Genomic DNA, 21207 nt, shown 5'->3' with positions numbered 1-21207 from the left:
GGAAATGAGAACTGTCTAAATTTCAGGTCATATTATAGAGAAAAACAATAACTGAACATTATTGTTGTTTGAGATTACAACACTGACTTGACAACATTATATACACAGCAAATATCCTATCAATAAATTATTTCCCCCCTTTTCGTGTAACGTAAAGCAAGCTATCAACTCATGAGGAACAAGAAAGCATACAAACGCCCGGCCGATAAGCCCAAGCTGGGGGCAACCGTGCATATTTTTCCATTTCTGGCTGCTCATCAAATGGTCGTTCCATTATCTTCAGCAGTCGACGAACCTCTCCAAAATCACCCTGCTCAGCTGCATCAATGGCAGTCTGGCATAGGTAGTTCCTGAGAATATATTTAGGATTTATTGCATCCATGGAGGCCTTGCGCTCCTCATCTGATATGCCACTTGCAGCAAGCTGCAAAAGCAATAGAATACTGGATAAGATAAAGGAAAATATAATTATCATTATATTTAAAGCAGGCCAGCGTTCCTTAAATGTAGTGTCTTATGAAAATTCAGCTACTAACAGAAAACACATCTAGTAGCACTATAGAGTTTTCTGAAACTTGAACCAAGTCCAATATCTGGGCATGATTTCTGCCCAACGCAAACTGGACCGTGAGATGAGCATTAAGTTGTTTGGTTAGAACCTGGAGGTTATATGATTGGATGGCAGACACTGCCTCAAATTAGATAAAGAGGATGAGTTTTAGCAAATGATAATCATATCAGTTTAATAATTTTCATTCTCCCCATCCAAATTGAAAACTGGAAAAGAATGTATATGCCTAAACAGGCTTTCCTCGATGCTTGCGGGGACTCCAGATTGTTATAGAGATAAAATATTTAACTCAATATACTGAAAACAGAATGAAGGGAAAAAAAATGAAATTATGAATTGGTAGGTCTATTTTACTTTCTTTTTTTATAATAACCACGAGAAAGCTCCACCATACCCGATGGCACCAGTGCCACACCAAGGCCCCACCAGGAGATATGAAGTATTTTTTGGTATTAAGCATACCCAAGGTTTGAACTTATGACCTCTAAGCCGGTATGACCAAGAGTCCCCAAGCCCTTGCCAATGAGAAAATTAGCATTACAAATTGAATTATTTAATTATTGATATGAGTTAAGTTGAAGCTAATGCCTGCACAACGTCATTCCATTGAAAGGTATGGACTTCCAATTCTCTCCTACTACGGTCAATCAATTTCTAGGAAGGTATAACAAAGTACCAAGCACTAAGCAAGCTACAACCAGGAAAACCGACACCACCTGAACAGAAGTAAAAATATATAGTAGACAAAGGTCAAAGAAAATTGAATTCCAGATATTTATTTTAGGAGAGAAGAAAAAAAAAACCAAGAGATTTTCATTTGGGGGCCCTTCAGAGATAGTATGTAGGAAGGCTATTAACATTGGCTGCGTCAACGTCAACCTCCCAGCTTTAGACATGGCAAGACTCCTCCACTTGTCTTGATTTGAAATCTATCAAGCAAAGGTTCCCAAAAACCAATAGTGTGAGAGTTTCCACCTAAAGGGAATCCCAAATAAGAAATTGGGAGCTCTTGAACCGCACACCCAATCTATGGCCTTATCAACAACCTCTTCAAGACTGGCATTAATGCCCACAATGGCTATTTTTCCCAAGTTTAGGATTAATCCCGAGGCCTGCAAATAGATCTGCGGAGAAACCACAAAGCCTCTAAATTCTCAACTTCCCCATCACCAAAATTAAGGTGCCATCCGCATACTGAAGGTGAGTAACAAAAACCCCTTATTTTCCAACCACAAAGCCCTTCAACAATCTCCTTTCGTTCAGTACAAAAGTGGATAATTCTACCAAGGGCATCTCTGGCTAACGTGAAAAGAAATAGAGAGGGAATCTCCTTGTCTCAGCCCTCTCTTCACAAAAAATTTCCCTCTAGGTCTTCCGTTAATCCAAACAGAAATTGGCTCAAGATAAACAACTCCTTGTCCACCTTCTCCACCTTGTGCCAAACCCTTTCCACTCCAACACTGAGTCTAAAAAGACCAATCTACCTTATCATAGGCTTTTTCCAGATCCAGCTTCAACAAGAAACCCTTCTCCCCATTAAATTGTGTGATTTATTGGAAGGTTTGTCGCCAATTTCAAATTTAGTCATAAGAAAAAGTAAAAATTTATCCACCCTTTCAAAGTTGAAGTTTGATAAAATTAAAAATTGAAGTTGAAAAAGACTCACTGCGTTGAGTTGGGTAGAGTATAGGAGACGGAATTTTCTTATATGAAACAAGTACATATATATATACTTTTATTGGAGGCATGAAATACCAGATTTCCATTGGGAAGAAATGAAAGAATACACAAGCTTACAAAAAAATAAAATAAACCCACAAAAGGGGAGTCAACTTCAAGAAGTGGCTTCAATAAAGTAAAATAAGACATAATGAGAAATTACAAAAAGGCCTAGATACATAGACCAAGATAGAAACAGAGAGTCTAGCAAAAGACCAAACATCATGTTGGAAATCTCCTTCCATGAAGATTCTATTGTTTCTCGCCCCCACATACCTCACAAAATAGCACACTCCAGCTTGCCCCCAAAAATAGCCTTTTAATAGCTCCTCAATCGAATCCTTGTAACTTTGAGAGCTAACAAAGCTATAGCTAAAGCCTCAAAGAAAACAAACCAAACAGCCCAAGCAAAAACACAACTTCAAAGGATATGATCAAGGTCCTCATCCACTTGCATGCAGAGTACAACAGTGAGACCCAACCAAGGAGAAACCTCAGGCTGAGATCAAATCCAAGGTGTTGGCCCGTCCATGTAAAACATGCCAAAAGAATTTCACATACTTTGATATTTTTACCCTCCACACCAAGGAGAAAGTATAGGAAGGGGTCAGGCAACCGAAGAAAAGGCAGCAAGAAAAGCCTTTGGAAGGACTACGAACCAAAGGTAAATGTCCCCCTACCGGACGTAAATCAAAACTCACAAAACAAAGATAAAATAGCCAAGATATCTGTCATTTCTCAATTGGTCAATGGAAAATAGAAACCCAAAGAAGATGGAAAAGATAGAGAATCTGACAAAGAAAGGATTGACACCACGAAATGATTTCTGAAAGAAGACAGCGGATATAAATGAGGAAATAAGGCATATAGGTGTTATCCCCCAGCCACTTATCCTCCCAAAAATAGGTATTCCTCTCATCCCCACCACATTCAGAATGAACAAGGAAAGCTAAGGGAACTTCGCCGAAATTTCCAATGATTTTGGAGCTTCCTTTAACCCCACCATTGGTTCAATCAAAGGGATGAGACCCGTATTTGTAACAATAACCTTGTGATATAAAGTGTTGGATTTATGATAGAATCATCAGAACCATTTAGCCAAAAGGGGTTGTGCTTCTCTCCCTCGGGTTACCAATGCCTAACGCCCTAACCCCCTGGGTCCAACAGCCTAGAAACCACCTCCAAGTGCATGAGGTTCAACCCATTGCCCTCGTTAATGCCCTCCCGTAAGAAATTTCTCCTCAAATTCTCAAGCGACTTACTCATCGAGCTAGGGACTCTCAACAGAGACAAGAAGTAGGTAGGTATACCACTCAACATCGACTAAATGAAAGTGAATCTTTCCCCTCCTAAAAAGAAGCTCTTTTTTCATGAGGCAAGCGAGTCTTATTGATGATCAGGTCCCAAAATGAAATGCTCATATGGTTATGACTAAGGGGAAAACCAAGATAGGCCGAAGGCAAAGCATCCACCTCACACACACCCAAATGCCCATCTACTAAGCTCAAATGAGTTGCAGTAAATCCCCAAAATTTAACATTTACCTCTATTAGTCCTCAGGCCCAAAAAATGGGTTCGAAAAACGATAAAACTTGATTCAATTACCAAATGACTCCTCTTTTCCAGAACAGAAAAAATCGAGTTGTCGACTATGCTTCTCAACCTGAAAAAACCTCCAAATGTTGCTCTCCATCCTTTTTTAGATCAATCTACTTAGGACATCCACTACCAAGAGGAAAAGATAAGAAGAGAGCGGATCACCTTGTTTGATATCTGGAAGCTTAAATCCTGCCTCTCAGGTTATCGTTGATAAAGATGGAGAACTTCACCATTCAAATGCCACTCCAGATCCAGGATCTCCACTTAACACCAAGCCCTTTTTCAAAGACCTTATCCAAAAAATCCCAATTTGCATAAGCTTTCTCGAAGTCAATCTAAATGATAACTCCTCCTGCTGGCAGACTCTATAATCCTATATGGCCTCATTAGTTATGAGCACTTGATACAAGTATATAATTTTTTTTAAGAAATAGCTCTTAGAATCCCTTCTTTATGGGAATGAGAAATAGAGAATACAAGGAAGATATGACAAAGATTGCAAAAGGCAACTACATCTTGCTCCTGTGAAATTGAAGACATGAGAGAAACAGTTTCCAGCTACTTGAATCATCTAATGGCCTCCTAGTCTCATTAGTAATAATTCTATGCCAACTCCATTGCAGATAGACATGCAAGTTATATAACTTATAAATGTGACGTCCATAGTGATGCAAAAGCTTCAGAATGTTTAACTCCGAATCAACAAGCTGACATACTGAAACATGATTTTAAAAATGCAAAGGAACAACAGCAAAACAGATCAGAACCAACGTAGAAACAGAAATAGGTCAAAGTTTTAATTCATGACTGCTACTTTTTAACCATCGGGTATTTAAGGTCACTATACCTCCGCTATGTAGGTCTTTACCCAGCTGACCCAAGCTTCCTTACGCTCCTTGCCCATATCTAACAGAACAGCCTTCAGAGGGACCAGCAACTCCTCCTCTGGGGTGCTGGGATCAGCTTTGATATTGGCAAGTGATCTAAAGAAATTTGTATAATCAACTTTGTCAACAGCCATGTTGTTGAGAAGTTTGCTGATTAACTGTTTATTGTACTTTGGTAGACCAATTTTCTTGGTCATGATTGTTTGATAGTCATCCATAAATTTGTCTCCGTATCTGTAAGAGGAGAGGGGAAACGTCATATTATGAGTGCAATGATAGGTCAACAGTTCTAGAAAAAAACATAGTTCGATAAGGTAAAACTACCTCTCCATGGCATAGTTTGCTTCTTTATCATTTATTAATTCAGCAGCTGAAAGTGTTGAAGCAAATTGGGCTATATTCCATAAGCCTACATCTGGCTGATTTGCAAAACAGTATCTTCTGCCCGGAAGATCAGTTGTATTAGGCGTATAACTAGGATCAAAAGCATCCAAAAATCCGAAGGGACCATAATCAATGGTAAGACCCAAGATGCTCATATTGTCAGTGTTGAGTACACCATGTGTGAACCCAACTCCCTGCCAACTTGCTATTAAGGAAGCAGTTCGCTCAGCAACTTCTACAGCCCAAGCTGATAAATCAACCATGTAAAGGAAATAAAAAACAAAAGAGTCATTAAGATAAAATGTGAAACCCTTTTTGTTCAGAAACAGCAAGTTGAATGCAACTAAAAGGAGAACTACATCAACCATGCCATAAAATGGAGAATTTTTTCATACACTTCTTTCCCTTCTCTCCATAAAAGCTCAGTTTCTTACCCAAAAAATTTATAAATGAATAAAAATAAACAAAAATAAATAAATAAATAAAAAGATCGCATGCGCTGGCCTCTACAAAACTTCACAGACAAGAAAAGAAGTAAGCTGTTAAACTGGATTCATCACATAGGCTATGCTGTCCTTGGGTTGCTAACAAATTCCAGGTTGCTGCCAAATGCCATAAAGGAATAAAATTTTAACACGAATCCAGACCAAGGTCTTGAGAGAGAGAAGAATGACTGAAACCGTCGCTTAATAATAGGCATGAAATGTTCCTTTATGTACTTCCACGGCCACTTTGCAGAAGATGGTGGGGGTGGATTTTTACATGATGTAGGAATATATTTAGCTTTTATAAGTTTTCTCCACTAGGCATTTTCTTTGTGATGATATCTCCATATCCATTTTCCGAGGAGAGCTTTGTGCTTCTTCTTTATCGAGAAAAGACAGAGTCCTCCCTTTTCTGCAGGGAGGTTTATAATACTCTATGGAACAAGGTGTATGTCATCTTTCCACATATAGTTCCTGAACAATTTTTCTATATCTGAAGCCACTTTTTGTGGCATTTTGAACAGCATTAGTCTTTTCTCATTTTGTCAATGAAAAGTTTGTTTTTTGTTAAAAAAAAAATAATAATTAATCGACTTATCATTCTATGTATGTTTTTTTTTAGTGAAGTATTTTTTTACGTTAATTTAAAAGATTTATCCATAAAAAAGTATTAATATATCAACAAATACACATATTCTATTAAAAAGAAAAAAATGTGTCCTAGTGTGTCTGTGTTCTACTTTTTTAGAAATTGACAAGTCACCGTATCTATGTCCTACATTTTAAAAATTCACATGTCGCCACCATATCTATGTCATATCAAATTTTTAACAGAAAAGATTACCTGCATACTTGTTTGAAGTGAGATCAACAACTGAACTATCTTCATCACCCGTGCTGAAAGATAAGCTCTGACTGCTGCTCATATTCTCAAAGTGCGGAAAATGGTGGCGAATCGCATAGTCTGCTAAAGCCCGAACAATTTTATAATCATCCTTCCCTCTAGAGGCATGAATTTGGAAGGATCCAAAACGCAAAAAGGATTGAGCCACTCGACATACAATTGCACCAGGCTCTTCTTTTTGATTCCCACTACAAATTGAAACAATCGGAACTTATTATTGCATTTCCATACCAGCATCAATTTATATCTCTTCACATTTTTTTAGTTGATTAACATGTTCAAAACTACCAAAAGAGTACCTAAATATAAGTACTCAATGAATCATGATTTCAAATAAAATAAAATAAAAATCCTAACATGTTCATATTAATGCCAATTGGAATTTATTTGTGTTAGAAAGGTTTTGCAGAAAAAACGACATATTCAGAGATTAAGAATTCTTGAATTTTTTAGAAAATCCTATTCAAATGCATGAGAAGATGTAAGATCATCTTATAACTACAAATTTTCTTAAACTGCCATCTTGACCAGATTATTTTGTCTACGTACTCATAGAACATGTCTCGGGTAACAAATGTTCCTGTGGTCAGAAGACAAAGGGCACGAGTTGTTGGTATTCCAAGACTATGCATTGCTTCACTACAAAGAAACTCCCTGATGCTACTTCGTAGCACAGCCAAGCCATCTGCAAACCGACTGTATGGCGTCTTCCCAGCACCTTTTAACTGCAACTCCCACCTTTCAAATCGGGAATTAAGTATCTCTCCAAGGGTTATTGCTCGACCATCACCCAACTGCCCAGCCCACATGCCAAACTGATGGCCCCCGTAACATTGAGCATAAGGTGACCTGTAATACACGATATCAGCAGGCAGGGGATAATGAAGATCAGAATGCTGGTGCTGTCAATCAAATAATATTTCACACTTACACTCCAACTAATGGAGATGCGCCAGAGAACAAGAGGGGGAAATCTGGCCTTTCAAATCTGCAGTGACAAAAGCAAAATCCTTCAGCTCTTGCAAGAAGAAAATAGCTCTAAGGGAGAGGACATCACAGACATATAATTGACTACAGCAGATTAAGACAATACAAAGAGAAAATTACATTATAACACTCGTACAGTAACAAATCATAACGGTCCAGGTTATCTTCCAGCGACCTCAACAGCTCTTGAGAAGTATATTGTTCAAAAAGAGTTCATACAAATAAGGGGATGAGCTATCTCTAAGAAGCCATTGGATTACAAAAAGGAATTCCAATTGGCATTGATATGACGAAGCTAAAATTGCAAAAATCATTGGACAAAGAACACCAAGTAGAGGCAAAAACACAGACTAGGTCCCAAAATCCTCAAAGTTTTCACTCTTTCCTTTGAAGACTCTTCAATTTGTTTCATGCCACAACCTCCACACGGGAAGGAGTACAAAAGAAAATGATTAGGTTTGGTGTTGGGTCCTATGTATGTGCTTTGTTTAAGCATCAGGAGTTATACAAGACTTTTTTATCACTTTTTATTTTTTTCGGGTGTTTTTTCAGCCCAAAATTTTGGAATTGATCTCTACAATTGTTTCGTTTAAATTGGGGTGCTCCATTGCCTGTTGAAAGAGAATGTTATGCAGTTATCGTGGATACTTTCTTCAAAGGAGTTAAAATCTTATGAATTAATGTTTACTCTAAAAAACCAAGCTTTCATGGAAAAAAATGAAAAAATAAAAAGGACATACAAAAAACGAGCATAATTACAAAAAGGTCAAATGATTGATGCCCACAAAGAAGTATTAAACCTCACCAGCTCCCAAACTTCATCAAAGGACCCCTCAACTTCATGGAAAATCATATTATTTCTCTTGCGTCAATTACCACACCAAACAGCAAAGAAATTAGCATGCCACGAGACCTTTCCCTTCTCCAAAAAATGAACTCGTAAACACTCCTCAATCATAGTGTAACTATCCCTATTCCAAGCCAAACACAAGCTAAAGGAGCTCATCCACCGAAACCAGAGAGTTTAACCAAACTGGCAACCCCACGACAAGTGATGGAGATCCTCCACCTAACGTTTACAAAGAATGCACTATCAAATGTACAACATAAAGGATGAGTGTCCTTGAACATCTCCCATGTCAAACATGCCACAAAAAAAATTCCCTTCCTAGAGATTTTAACCTTCCAAATAGGGGAAAATAAAGGCAGTTGAGAGCGAGGAAGGGATAGACAACATGTAGAAAAAAGAACTGCAAAAGAAGCCCCACTAATAGTCACGAATCCAAAACCTAGATTCCTTTCTCCCTTGGTACAGGTGTTAATCACAAAGAAGAGAAAAAAGCCCACCAAGTCTAATGTCCCTCAAATAGAGCATCGCAAACCAAAAGACAAAGAAGAGGAAGGTTTTATGGAATTATGTTGTAAAGGCAGTTTTCTGGAATCTATAGATAGAAAGAAACATCAGGATTTGGAGAGGCCCTTCTGAGGGGATGGATGGGGTTTTTCATCTTGCAAAATATAACTGTTTTCGGTCGACCTCTTTAGATAAGGAGTTTGAACACTACTCTTTTTGCTAGTTGTTTCAAAATTAGGAAGGTTGTATGCATTCCTCCAAGTTGCGCGAGTGATTTCTATATCGGGAATTTGTAATGTTCTTGTGAGGAACAAGTATATTTATTTTGCATCAAAAGAAAGAAGACCTTCAAGAAGCTCTGCCTCAATCTATCGGAATATATTCACACTTTATTTAAAAGTAAACAATAATGATAAAAAAAAAGACCTCTAAATTGTATCTCAAGTGTCCAGTAGAGTGTATAGTGCATCAGACTATGATCTTCAAGATGCTTCTCAAACTAAATGTCCATGTTTCATAATTCATAGTACATAGTGTAAATACCTCATCTATCAATTATCAGAAAGCAAAAGAAACAAGAAAACTCACTCTTGAAGATCCAAATCTAGCAAATCAGCAACCGATTCTGACCAAGCAACAAGCTGAGGACTTTCTACTTCAACTGAAGGTAATACATTTGAATAACATGCATGTAACACCTAAGATTCATATCGTAGATAAACTAATCAGTCATAATAGTAGACTAACCCATAAAACCAAATCTAGCCATCAAAGCTATTGGTTCATAACCCATGCGAAACCAGAAGAGGAACTGGGAAATGAAAATGAAGGGGGTAAGCACAACCCTTTTTCCCAAAATTAAGAAAAACAGCATGGAAGTTTAACACAATCAATTAATTGCATCTAGAATGGATCTCATGCTTACAATAAAATACTAATTAAAACTTATCATAAAAAAAAAAAAAAAAAAAAAAAAAAAAAAAAAAAGCCTAAAAACCCTTGAGAGTTCTCTTATCAAACAGAAAAAACCAAATTCAAAGTCCTTTTTATCACCGAGAAGCAACTGAAACTCGCAGTAAGGAAACGCCATTAAACTATAGCATATAAAAGAGCTCCTACTCGAGCTTTCAATTGATTACAAACATAATTCCTCACGGTCCACATTTCCTGTAAATACAAGTACCAACCCCAATTCTAATTTCCAAAAAATTGTACTTCAAAAAAGAACAAATAAAAGCTGAAAACAAATAAATAGTACCTGTCGTGGAAGGACATCCGTACGGGGATCGCCAGGCAGCTCTCTCACAAATGAATTGTCCCAGTTAAGTTCTTCGAGCTTCTTTTTCGCCCCGTGCTCGACTCCACTACCTAAACCCCCACGATCGTCACTATTCAAGCTTTGATTCTTCAAACCATCCGCCACGGAGTCGACAGACGCCGAAACCTCCGGTGAAGCAGAGTCCATGGAAACTCTCCGGCGGCCGTGGCGAGAGTGGCCGACGAGTGGTGAAGGTGGAGAGAAAATAGAGGCAGGAGAACGGCGGTGAATGAGTGTAGTCGAATGGCGGCGAACTAAGCCGAGGCGGTGGCGGTGGCGGTGGCCATGGCAGAGCAGAGAAATGTGGGGAAGCAACGAGAGCTTGGGGAAGAGATGGGAAACCAATGACATTCCGTTTTTTGTTGGACTTCTTTTTTTTTTTGTTTTTCTCTTTTTTATTTTTATGTTCCGACTTTGCATCTTTATTATTTAAAAAATAAAATAAAAATAAATATTCTTCAATTTAAAAAAAAAATATATATATATATATATATATATATTTAATCTTGGTTCGAGTAAAAAACCACAATACTTTATTTCAAAAATATTTTTAAATTTTTAAAATGATTTAAAAAATATTCCGGAATTTTCAAAAGTAACATAATGATTCATCGAAATAATGAGTCACCATCAATATCAACACATCTAAGATCGCCAAATGTTCGGGAATTCCATTATTCAATCCTTTTCCTTCTTCTTGTTGTTGTATATCTCGTTCATACACATCTTCTCTTTGTTTCTCGAGCCTATAGTGGGTTACAGACAGAGTTCGAAAATGTCAAATCTTTGATGATTCCGTCATACATGATTGAGTTGCGAAAACTTCTGGATAGGTATCTCACACCTGAACTTGTCTTTCTGGTTAAATAATCTTTTTCTAGTTGCTCGGGAACAATTGGGAGATTCTATAGAAGAAATATGGGATTCTGCTTCTAGTGGTAGTAGGCTATGGGATGGCGGTCCCGCTTATGGGATCAAATCAATACGTTCAAAGAAACATTTATTGAAGATAAATAAAATATATCAAATATACTGTTAACAAATTTTTAAAGGGAAAAATCTCACTGAGTAGGGCTATATAAAATATATTCTAATAATAAGGTTTGCTCGTATTTATGGCCAATTTCACGTTGATATATGTCTTAAATTATAATTGAAGACGAAAAAATGGTAAACCTAGATAACGTCGGGGGTATTCATTATGATTAGGTAAGGTTAACTTTGTCAAACTGAGTATCATATCTGGGCTCGAGTTCAAATAAACTAAATATGATCCATCGAAATTACTCTTCGGCACTAAGACCGTTTGGAGACATGGGTCTTGTGTCTTAGCTTTGAAGTATATATAGATATAGACATATTTATATTAAAAAAAACGGACTAGGGTAGGGATATGGACAGATATTATAATCTCCCTCATCGATTCTGTTTAGTTAATGGAAATAAGTCTCCCCCGCTCTCTTCTTAATTCTCCGTCTAAATGGAGAGTCCTTACTTCATTCAAGCTAGGTCATCGCTGAGTCCCGACCCTGCAGGTTAAATAGACATATTTACTAAAAGTCTAGAATTTTCATCGAAATCTAGTGTCTATTGTGCAGCAATCGGATCAATATGAGCATTGATTTGGACTTTCAAACACCATATTGGCATTGAAGAACTTTTACTCTATGTTTGACTATGTCGAACTTTCTAAGATAACAACCATTCACGAAAATATCACCAACAAAACTTGAAACGAGAATCCATCCACTCTAATTAGAAAATATATTGACCATGTTGTTTTTTGTGCATTTTAATTGTAAAATATCACTGCACGAACGAGTTTCGATCCTTTGTTGAATCTATTTGTGAATTTCATCGTACATTTGCTATCTATGACTTTCTCTTAACGAAACAAAAGTGTGACTCGATGACATGTAAACTAACTTCCTGTGTTCAACATGAATATGGCTCAAAATTCACACACTTAATAATAATAATAAAATATATATATATATATATATATATATAACTTCGTGTGTTCAACATGAATATGGCTCAAAGTTCACATGCTTAAAAAAAAAATATATATATATATATATATATCTCGCCAAAAATGTATCTTCATTAAGTATAAAAAATATTAAATTAATGTAAATATAAACGAAAATAATAGTTAATTAATGTATATTAATCAATTAAATTATAGTAAAAAATATTAAAATTTCAATAACTTGTTTTTTTTTAACCGTTTTGATTTATGCTATTAATTAATTAATATTATAAATGATATTATTATTAACTTGTTCATTGAATAAAGATATTTATTATCATATTATTATCAACTTGAGCATAGTTCATTGAACATAATTTATTGAATAAAGATACTTACTATCTTTTTTGAGCGTTTTTTATATTAATCAGTTGAATTATATTTAAATGGATATTTGTCGAGAAATTAAGAGATCATATTGACATAATACTAATTTTTAAATAATTAAACGGACTTGAATGAAGTTATTAACGGGAAAACAAAATGGACGGATTGGAGACAATAATCGATTTCAAGTCCGTCTTCCTCCCAACCCTGAACGGCTTCTCTCGTCTCGTTCATCTTTCACACCTTCTTCAAGCTTCCTCTCAAGAAAACGCGAAGAAAAATCGAACTCTGAATTCCAAATCCCTAGTTCTCTCAAATTCGTATTTTATTGCCTGAAATTCTTTTGCTGTCGACTGAACTTTTCCGAGCGGATCGAGTCTTGATTCTCACTCGATCCGTGTTGGGTCTGCAAATTTAGCTTCTTGGACTTCCATGGGTGGCGCTTGAGCTTGGAGTTGGGGCCATATTCTGCAAGGTTCCGTGTTGGGTTTGCTTGTTTTGTTCCCGTTGAATCCTGAGAAATTTTACCGCGTTTTAAGAGTTGGGTTTGTCGTGAAGTTGCTTTCTGTTCGTGGGTTCGAGTGGTTTATCGTTGATTTGGGTGGGAGGAACTTCCCATGGAGTATGAACCGTCGGATAGCAGCGGTGAGTAAATTGAAAAGATTGGTTTTGAACTTTTGAAGGGTTTTCTAGGGTTCAATAGCAATAGTTTGCCTTCTGAATAATGCTCTACTCTTGATAAGGGCTAGTTTTATCCCGTTGTTTTAAGTTTTTCATCCGCTTCCAGTACTTGTAGCTGATAAGTTCATTTAGAAACGAATTTTATAATGGAAGTGAGTGGCTGTATGTTGATTTTTTCCCCCATTTATTATGCTTTTTGTTGCTTGCTTTACCTCCGTTGGCTCTTCCTAGGCACTTTCAAGTTTAGGCCCATTTGGTTATTGTTTTTTGAGTTTGGAGAATTAAGCTCATAGATACTACTTTTGAGTTCCTTTATTTTCTTATCTACTTCCTAACAAAAGTTATCCAAATTCATGCCAAGTTTTGAAACATAAAAACAAGAACATTTTACATACTTATTTTTTATGGTTAGAATTTGGATTCAAACATAAAAACAAGAACATTACATACTTTTATGGTTATAATTTGGCATAGAATCCAGGTTTTCTTTAAGAGGGAAGAATTGTGAAGAAATAAGTACAATAAGTACAATTTTCGAAGATAGAAAAGTTAAACCGAATTGATTATCAATGGGTGCCTTAGTTATTCTGGGTTAAAGTTATTTTTTTCTGTCCATTAGGCCTTTCTTACTTGTAAATTACGGTAGCATTTTTTCCCGGCAACCCGGTAGACTCGATTTTGCCTTCTTGCCATGCTATGTTTTAGTGAGAAATTTTTTACCAAATGGAGTCTTGTGCTAACTTGTTAAAATGAATGAAATAAGTCTTTCTTGTGATCCATTCTTTTGTGTCAATATAAATATTTCCCTTTGGCTATATGAACTTTCTCCTTTCTCTTGTTTAAAGCTCATTTCTTCGGGTTATGTCTTTGTATTCACTAGCTAAGAACTATTCTAGTTTTATAATGGGTAATGAATTGACATTTATATTCTGTTTAAATTCGGTGTTCGGGCGTAATAAGCGACTGCCTGTAAGACAGTACGGAAGGAGCTTTATGAACTTGCTTGGAGTTTTTTTTTTTTGTTTAATATATGCTTCCTAGAATGGCAGCATTCATCTGGAGATTTCTTCTTCTAGATTTAAGACTTTATGGTGTAAAACAACTACAGGAACAGACGATGACCTTCCTCCTCCTCATCAAAATAGATTTCAAAGGGGTGGAGTTCCTGCTGGGAATGGAAGATCTGCACCGATAAATTCTTCTACATTACCTAGGATGCTTGGTGATATGGAAATGCAGATCCACCAAATCGAGCAGGAAGCATATAGTTCAGTCCTGCGTGCTTTTAAAGCTCAATCCGATGCAATTACATGGGTATCTTTTTCTCTAAGTGTCTGTTCTTTGCATTCATCAAATTAATTTTTATGCCCAGCTTTCTGATTCCTTACAATCTTATCTTGTCAGGAGAAAGAAAGTTTAATAACAGAATTAAGAAAGGAATTGAGAGTATCAGATGAGGAACACAGAAAACTTTTGTCGAGGGTAAATGCAGACGATGTCATCAAAAGAATAAGGTTTGATTATTCATGATCGTTTATTTTGCATATGGTATAGCTTGTGCTGTGGACCGTGCTATTTTGTAATTTATTGTTATGATTAATGCTCTTAGGGAATGGAGAACAACAAATGGGCTCCAACCTGGAAAGCTCAATTCTGATCAACCCATGGCCGATCTCGTACCGAGCCCCACTGCCTCAGCATCACGGAAGAAACAAAAAACATCCCAAGGTGCACCTACATCTGCAATACCCACTGGTACGCAACCATCTTCATCAGCCTTAAGACGTGCTCCACCCCCTGGAGCTAGAACTACAAAGACAAAATCAGTAAGTTCTATAATTTGTATTTGTCCTCTATTATCTGGTCAATGCATTGCATTAATTGCAGCACTTGTTTTGAAGTCCATGCATACAGGTCTTACGGGAAGTGGCCAAGTGAATAATCGAGGTTCTTTAGGAGCCTTTGCTTCAAATGAAAATGCTGAAGCAGCGACCCACGAACCATTAATTGGACAGAAAGTTTGGACTAGATGGCCTGAAGACAACAGTTTCTATGAGGCTGTTATAACTGATTATAACCATGCCGAGGTTTGTTCTATTACCGATTTGGTTTTACTCTAAACGTTGGTTCTCCTTGATCTCACATATCCTTATTTGGGTCAGGGCCGTCATGCTTTGGTGTACGATATTAATACAGCGCACGAGACATGGGAATGGGTCAACCTTAAAGAGGTATTCCACCCTACCCTCAAAATGAATAAAGGGCTTGCTAGATTTCCCTTTGTTCGTATATTATTCTCAGGAATGTTACTTTTATTGAACGAATTGCTCTTCACAGATTCAAGATGACAAATGAGAAGCATTTTGGATTTTGTTTAGTTTATTTTTGAGATCAACTTTATATTTCCTCAGCTTGGACCTAGGTTAGAGTTAAACGTTATAGATGTCGTGATCAGTATGATGTTTATAACCATATTGCAATATTCTATGTAATAGACAATCCGAGCTTGTACTTCGATTGCTTCATTATAGAATGGGTTCTGTTTGGTTTGTTCTTGTAACAGTTGTTTACTGGTGAAGGTGAAGTAATGACAACATTATACATTCTTGTAATGTATTCTGGTGCATAATTTTAAGCTCTTAGATCAAACTTGCACCTGGAAGATAATTTATGCAGCAGTAATGATGTCACGTTTCTGTAGGACAGGTGATTTAGAGTGGAATCTTTTAGAGTTAACTGTCTTCCAACCTTATAATAGATACTTGCTCGAGATCTTGCTGGTTTACTGCTTGTGATCTATATGCAGCTGTTCAAGAATTTGTACAGCTTATGCTCAAATTGAACCACTAACATCCATTGCTGTTGTTTATAAACCAGATAATCTGAAAATGTGGCTTCATTTTTCACTTAGAGTTCAGGACTGTTAATTGAATGATGAAATGGCGGACCATATACTCAGTTGTCATATTTCTATTGGAAGTCGTGATCAGAATTGGAATATTGTCACTTATGAATTGTTTATACATCTTTTCTGTTAGATTTCTCCTGAAGATATTAGATGGGAACGAGAGGATTCGGTATTATCTCGCAGTGGCGCACGCCCTGGGCACGGGAGGGGCAGTAAGAAGTCCATGACACGAGGCGGTGCAGTTGCTGCTGGTGGAAAGGGTAGAGGAACCACGAAGGGTCAATCGAGGAAAGACTTGCCCGTAGCTCATAATGGATCTCGGAAGCAGGCTATGGGTGATATTGAAATACTTCACACAGACACGCTGATTAAGGAGGTATGCCGGATCTAATATGATTTCATATCATCTGTGAAGTTATTGTGAACATTCATTTTGGCTAACTTTGTTTTCCTTGTTGGAGTTGTTCAAGCAGGTGGAAAAAGTATTTGGTGCTAATAATCCAGATCCCATGGAGATTGAAAAGGCTAAGAAAGTGCTGAAAGTATGAACTGTCCGATCTCGACCTTAACGTTGCTATATGTGTTTATTTGTGCAACTAAATCTGAATCTATACAAATGCAGGACCATGAGCAATCCCTTGTCGACACGATTGCAAGGCTCGAAGATGCATCCGATGGTGAAAGTGGTAATAACTAATTAAACATATGCTTACTGGTGTGCAGTTGATAAATTAAATGATATTGCATTAGTTCTGTATTTGTTGTCAATGTATTTGGTTAAACATTAGCAACTTGAACGAGTAAAAAAACTCATCTGATTATTGAACTTGCAACTTGAATGGCACCATTTCATCACATGTTTTTCTTTTTCGAAGTTAAAATAACAAAGGTTAAATTGGGTTACTTGTTATGAGAAGGCGACGTTTCTTCCTCGTTTTGTCATTTGTTTTTTGGGATTCAAGCAGATGGGAGAGAACCATATTCTCAAGGACAATCAATGGTTCGTGTATGACTATCAAGTGGCCGAAGCTCCGAAATGGCAAAGAATCAAAATGCTTAAACCTGCAGCAGGCCTGCCAATGATCGATGATGACAACGGTGATGAAACGATTTTGTTGAATGGAAAACTCAGCAGCATGCTCGCTCCGTTGTGGCGTTTTCAACCAACCGTGCAGTTACTGATGCCTTGCCTTTTGTTTATTGATTGTACTAAGAGTTGTTGTCTTATTTTGATCCCTAGCTTTAACTTCAGTAGAAATATTCTGTGTAAAACTTATTCTATAGTCAATAGAATCTCTTGTAGATTAGTAGCTCCCTGCCTCTCATATATGCTGTTGTATCAATACATATTCAACACTATAACAGAATTTGTTGAGCCAAAATCTATGAATTTCCTTCACAACGCACAAGAAGTGAATATCACAAAGCCTAATACACAAATATTCTGAATAAAGTTGATGGTATTATCCTACAAAGAAGAAAGAAAACGAAGGATAAGATCCACCATTTGAGAGTCATATGCAAGGCCTTCCATTTCAAAATGGCTTGCGCCTTGTATTAGATGTGATTCAACACGTCCTGCTGCAGATTTTAACTTATTCTGCAATTGCTTCACGCTCGTAAAACCGTCCCGTGTGCCCATCACAAAAAGTTTCGGTTTCGGAGACCGTAAAATAGCATTGTGGTGTCTTCCAAAAAGAATTGAGGCAGTTAGGCCAAAGGGGTAGCCAAGGCTAACATAGCCTACCACTTGTTCTATCAAATCCACAGATGAGCCTGCAATAGGGGCCCCTGCAAAGGACACAAATTAATAGGAAATAATGTTAGATGCATCATCCCCCTCCTTCAATCCCACCCTTAGTCTTGCTTTGAAACTATATTTCTTCCCATTGTCTATGATGTGCCTAGTATATGATAGTAGCAGGTTTGACATTGTAAAATGAGAAAGCAAAAGGGTGTAGATCCTCTTTCAAGATGTGGCATTATTTTATCTCGAACGGGTTTCGTCCTAGACAGTTCATGTGCGAGGAAACCAGACCATATAGATAACTGAAGCAACATCGTCACTGAACTAAAAGGACACTTGCTAGCCTAGTTTTGGTGAGTTCCACGACAATTAGCAAGCCTTAAGATTATGTCTTAAAAGGAAAGCTTCCTATTTGATCAATTCTTTGGATCTCAAAAAGGAAATGTAATGGCAGGTAGCAGATAGTGTTCTCTTCAGGCTTTCCCTCAAAGTTTTTAAAACGCGTCTGCTAAGGAGAGGTTACCATACCCTGATAAAGAATGTTTCGTTCTTCTCTCCAACTGACGTGGGATCTCACAAGAAAGCAGATAGTGTCCTCTTCGGGCTTTCCCTCAAGGTTTTTAAAACGCGTTTGCTAAGGAGAGGTTTCTATACCCTGATAAAGAATGTTTCGTTCTTCTCTCCAACTGATGTGGGATCTCACAAGAAAGCAGATAGTGTACTCTTCGGGCTTTCCCTCAAGGTTTTTAAAATGCGTCTGCTAAGGAGAGGTTTCCATACCCTGATAAAAAATGTTTCGTTCTCCTCTCCAACCGATGTGGGATCTTACAAAAAAGCAAACAGTGTTCTTTTCGGGCTTTCCCTCAAGGTTTTTAAAACGCGTCTGCTAAGGAGAGGTTTCCAATAAAGAATGTTTCGTTCTTCTCTCCAACTGATGTGGGATCTCACAAGAAAGCAGATAGTGTCCTCTTCGGGCTTTCCCTCAAGGTTTTTAAAACGCGTCTGCTAAGGAGAGGTTTCCATACCCTGATAAAGAATGTTTCGCTCTCCTCTCCAACTGATGTGGGATCTCACAAGAAAGCAGATAGTGTCCTCTTCGGGCTTTCCCTCAAGGTTTTTAAAATGCGTCTGCTAAGGTGCTAAGGAGAGGTTTTCATACCCTGATAAAGAATGTTTCGTTCTCCTCTCCAACCGATGTGGGATCTCACAAAAAAGCAAACAGTGTCCTTTTCGGGCTTTCCCTCAAGGTTTTTAAAACGCGTCTGCTAAGGAGAGGTTTCCACACCCTGATAAAGAATGTTTCGTTCTTCTCTCCAACTGATGTGGGATCTCACAAGAAAGCAGATAGTGTCCTCTTCGGGCTTTCCCTCAAGGTTTTTAAAACGCGTTTGCTAAGAAGAGATTTCCACACCCTGATAAAGAATGTTTTGTTCTCCTCTCCAACCGACGTGGGATTTCACAAGAAAGTGAAAACTTCTCTTGTTTGATCGATTCTTTGGATCTCAAATACAATACTACATCTTAAAATTTGTATTTTCAAGCCTTATTCCATTTAATCACCTGGGAAATCTCTCTTACATCTTCCACATTCAAAATCTTCAATGTCATTCCACCAGTCTATATGTATATATACACACATATAAAGCTTATGAAACAGAACCAGTCACAGCCATTTCAGGCACTTTCTTTTCTCTGAGCAAGAAGATCATGAATAAATTCTTGTTTTCCATGAATCGATATCATACAACAACCAACCAGAGAGTTTCATTCCACAAAAGAAATCAAATGTGACAGACAGCAATTTAGAACATGATCTTGAAAAGAATTTGAATCAATATGTAAGAACAATCATATCCCAAAGCAATCACTAAACCAGACAACCAATCCGAGACCAAAATTTCACAGAAGAAACTCAAAAACAACATACCTGCAGATGAACCCACCAACAAAATTCGATGAACAGACAAATTCTCACAAACCCATTTGCAAACAGCAACAACATCCTTAATTTCTGCAAATCCAGTGAGAGAAGCCCTTCCAGACGATTTCCCAGCACCCCTCATGTCAAAAGTCACAGCCCTATAACCGCTCTCCGCTATCCCACAGGCAATTCCTCTCAAAAGCCCTTGACAACCACCCATAATGGAGTAAGGATGGACCAAAACAACCACCAGATTTTGCCTTGCCTCATCTTTTGGCTTGAAAACCCGCGTCTGGAGCTTCACCCCATCACTGGTTTCAACTTTAAAAGACTCAAGGGTAGAGGTCGACATCGCCGACACCGGAAAAATCACACGGAGATGAACAGGAACTGAAGGGTTATGAAGTGGATCGAAGGATTTGAAATGATTTTGGTTGGGAAGCAGATTGATACAACAATCTGACGGAGACTGGTTGGGGAAGACGGTTAGAGGACGATTAATTTGATGGCGAAATCGATTTTCTTCCTGCGGAAATGATAGATTTGAGAGCAAATTTGTGGAGAACAAACTCAAAAAAGTTATAAAATGAACATTTTCTCTTTAATTTATTATATTATAGTGCTAATTTAATATTTGAACTTTTGAATATTGCATTTTTTTTTTAAAATTTATTATATCATGTTCCTATTTAATTTTTGGGACCGATATAGTTACAGGTGCTGTTCACCGGGGCTTTGGTCATCGGCTCCCCTATCATCAAGTCAACAAGTTTCTTGGCCTTACGGCACTGGGCAGACGTCAGCCCTCATATATGGCCTTACGACTTTACGGAGACCTGGGTTTTTGGTAAACAGTCGCCTGAGTCTGGTCACTGCGACCCCCTTTGTGAGGAGTCACCCCTTCTCCCGAAGTTATGGAGCTATTTTGCCGAGCTCCTTAGAAAGAGTTGTCTCGTGCCCCTAGGTATTCTCTACCTACCCACCTGTGTCGATTTCGGGTACAGGTTCTCTTTGTTAAAGGTCGTTCGAGCTTTTCCTGGGAGTATGGTACAGGTTCCCTAGTTTTGACTATGAGTAAGCGCACACTCACATTGCTAAAAAATCAATGAAAAAAAATGAATGTGAATAATGTCGTGAGTGTATGCGTCCATACATTACATAACTCGAGAAGTAATCTATGGTTGCATGAGCATACAACATGCAAGATGTCTCGCATGTAAACTCATGGTTCAGTGATATGATACACAGTAACATTTTTATACGTTACATTACTTCATCATTACGAGACGTGCATTTGTAACCATGGTCTTTCATATAGCATATACAAATTCATATTCGTAGTGTCTCGAAAAAACATATACATAATCACGTTCATGGTATCTT

General features: G+C 37.5%; 3 protein-coding genes across 6 annotated transcripts; 1 reads left to right on the top strand and 2 right to left on the bottom strand.

The window, feature by feature from the left end:
* Positions 1–12: 12 nt before the first annotated feature.
* On the bottom strand, positions 13–10591 carry LOC111780158 (uncharacterized). Its single transcript, XM_023660479.2, has 8 exons — positions 10149–10591; positions 9479–9588; positions 7481–7537; positions 7099–7398; positions 6490–6737; positions 5101–5407; positions 4737–5010; positions 13–424 (listed from the first exon to the last, which is right to left on the bottom strand). Exons 1-8 carry the CDS (start codon positions 10557–10559, stop codon positions 170–172), a joined length of 1962 nt encoding a protein of 653 aa, XP_023516247.2. The 5' UTR covers positions 10560–10591; the 3' UTR covers positions 13–169.
* Positions 10592–12742: 2151 nt separating this feature from the next.
* Positions 12743–17466, top strand: LOC111780034 (protein EMSY-LIKE 3). Of its 4 annotated transcripts, none has more exons than XM_023660291.2 (10): positions 12747–13212; positions 14357–14562; positions 14653–14762; positions 14858–15074; positions 15150–15335; positions 15411–15479; positions 16287–16532; positions 16630–16698; positions 16779–16842; positions 17119–17466. In XM_023660291.2, exons 1-10 carry the CDS (start codon positions 13185–13187, stop codon positions 17166–17168), a joined length of 1245 nt encoding a protein of 414 aa, XP_023516059.2. In that variant the 5' UTR covers positions 12747–13184; the 3' UTR covers positions 17169–17466. The 4 variants fall into 4 exon arrangements, with proteins under 4 accessions (XP_086975757.1, XP_086975758.1, XP_023516059.2 ...); XM_023660292.2 differs by having other exon boundaries at positions 12748–13212; positions 17122–17466; XM_087119631.1 differs by having other exon boundaries at positions 12743–13212; positions 14858–15335.
* Positions 17452–20410, bottom strand: LOC111780035 (uncharacterized). Its single transcript, XM_023660293.2, has 2 exons — positions 19831–20410; positions 17452–17947 (listed from the first exon to the last, which is right to left on the bottom strand). The coding sequence occupies exons 1-2, from the start codon at positions 20174–20176 to the stop codon at positions 17625–17627; spliced, it is 669 nt and encodes a 222-aa protein (XP_023516061.2). The 5' UTR covers positions 20177–20410; the 3' UTR covers positions 17452–17624.
* Between the last annotated feature and the right edge of the window lie 797 nt (positions 20411–21207).

Source organism: Cucurbita pepo, chromosome 18 (genome assembly GCF_057944985.1).
Source record: "Cucurbita pepo subsp. pepo isolate OVF chromosome 18, ASM5794498v1, whole genome shotgun sequence".
Classification (NCBI taxonomy): domain Eukaryota; kingdom Viridiplantae; phylum Streptophyta; class Magnoliopsida; order Cucurbitales; family Cucurbitaceae; genus Cucurbita; species Cucurbita pepo.
The sequence above is the reverse complement of the archived record's forward strand: the minus strand, read 5'-3'. Positions and strand labels throughout refer to the sequence as shown.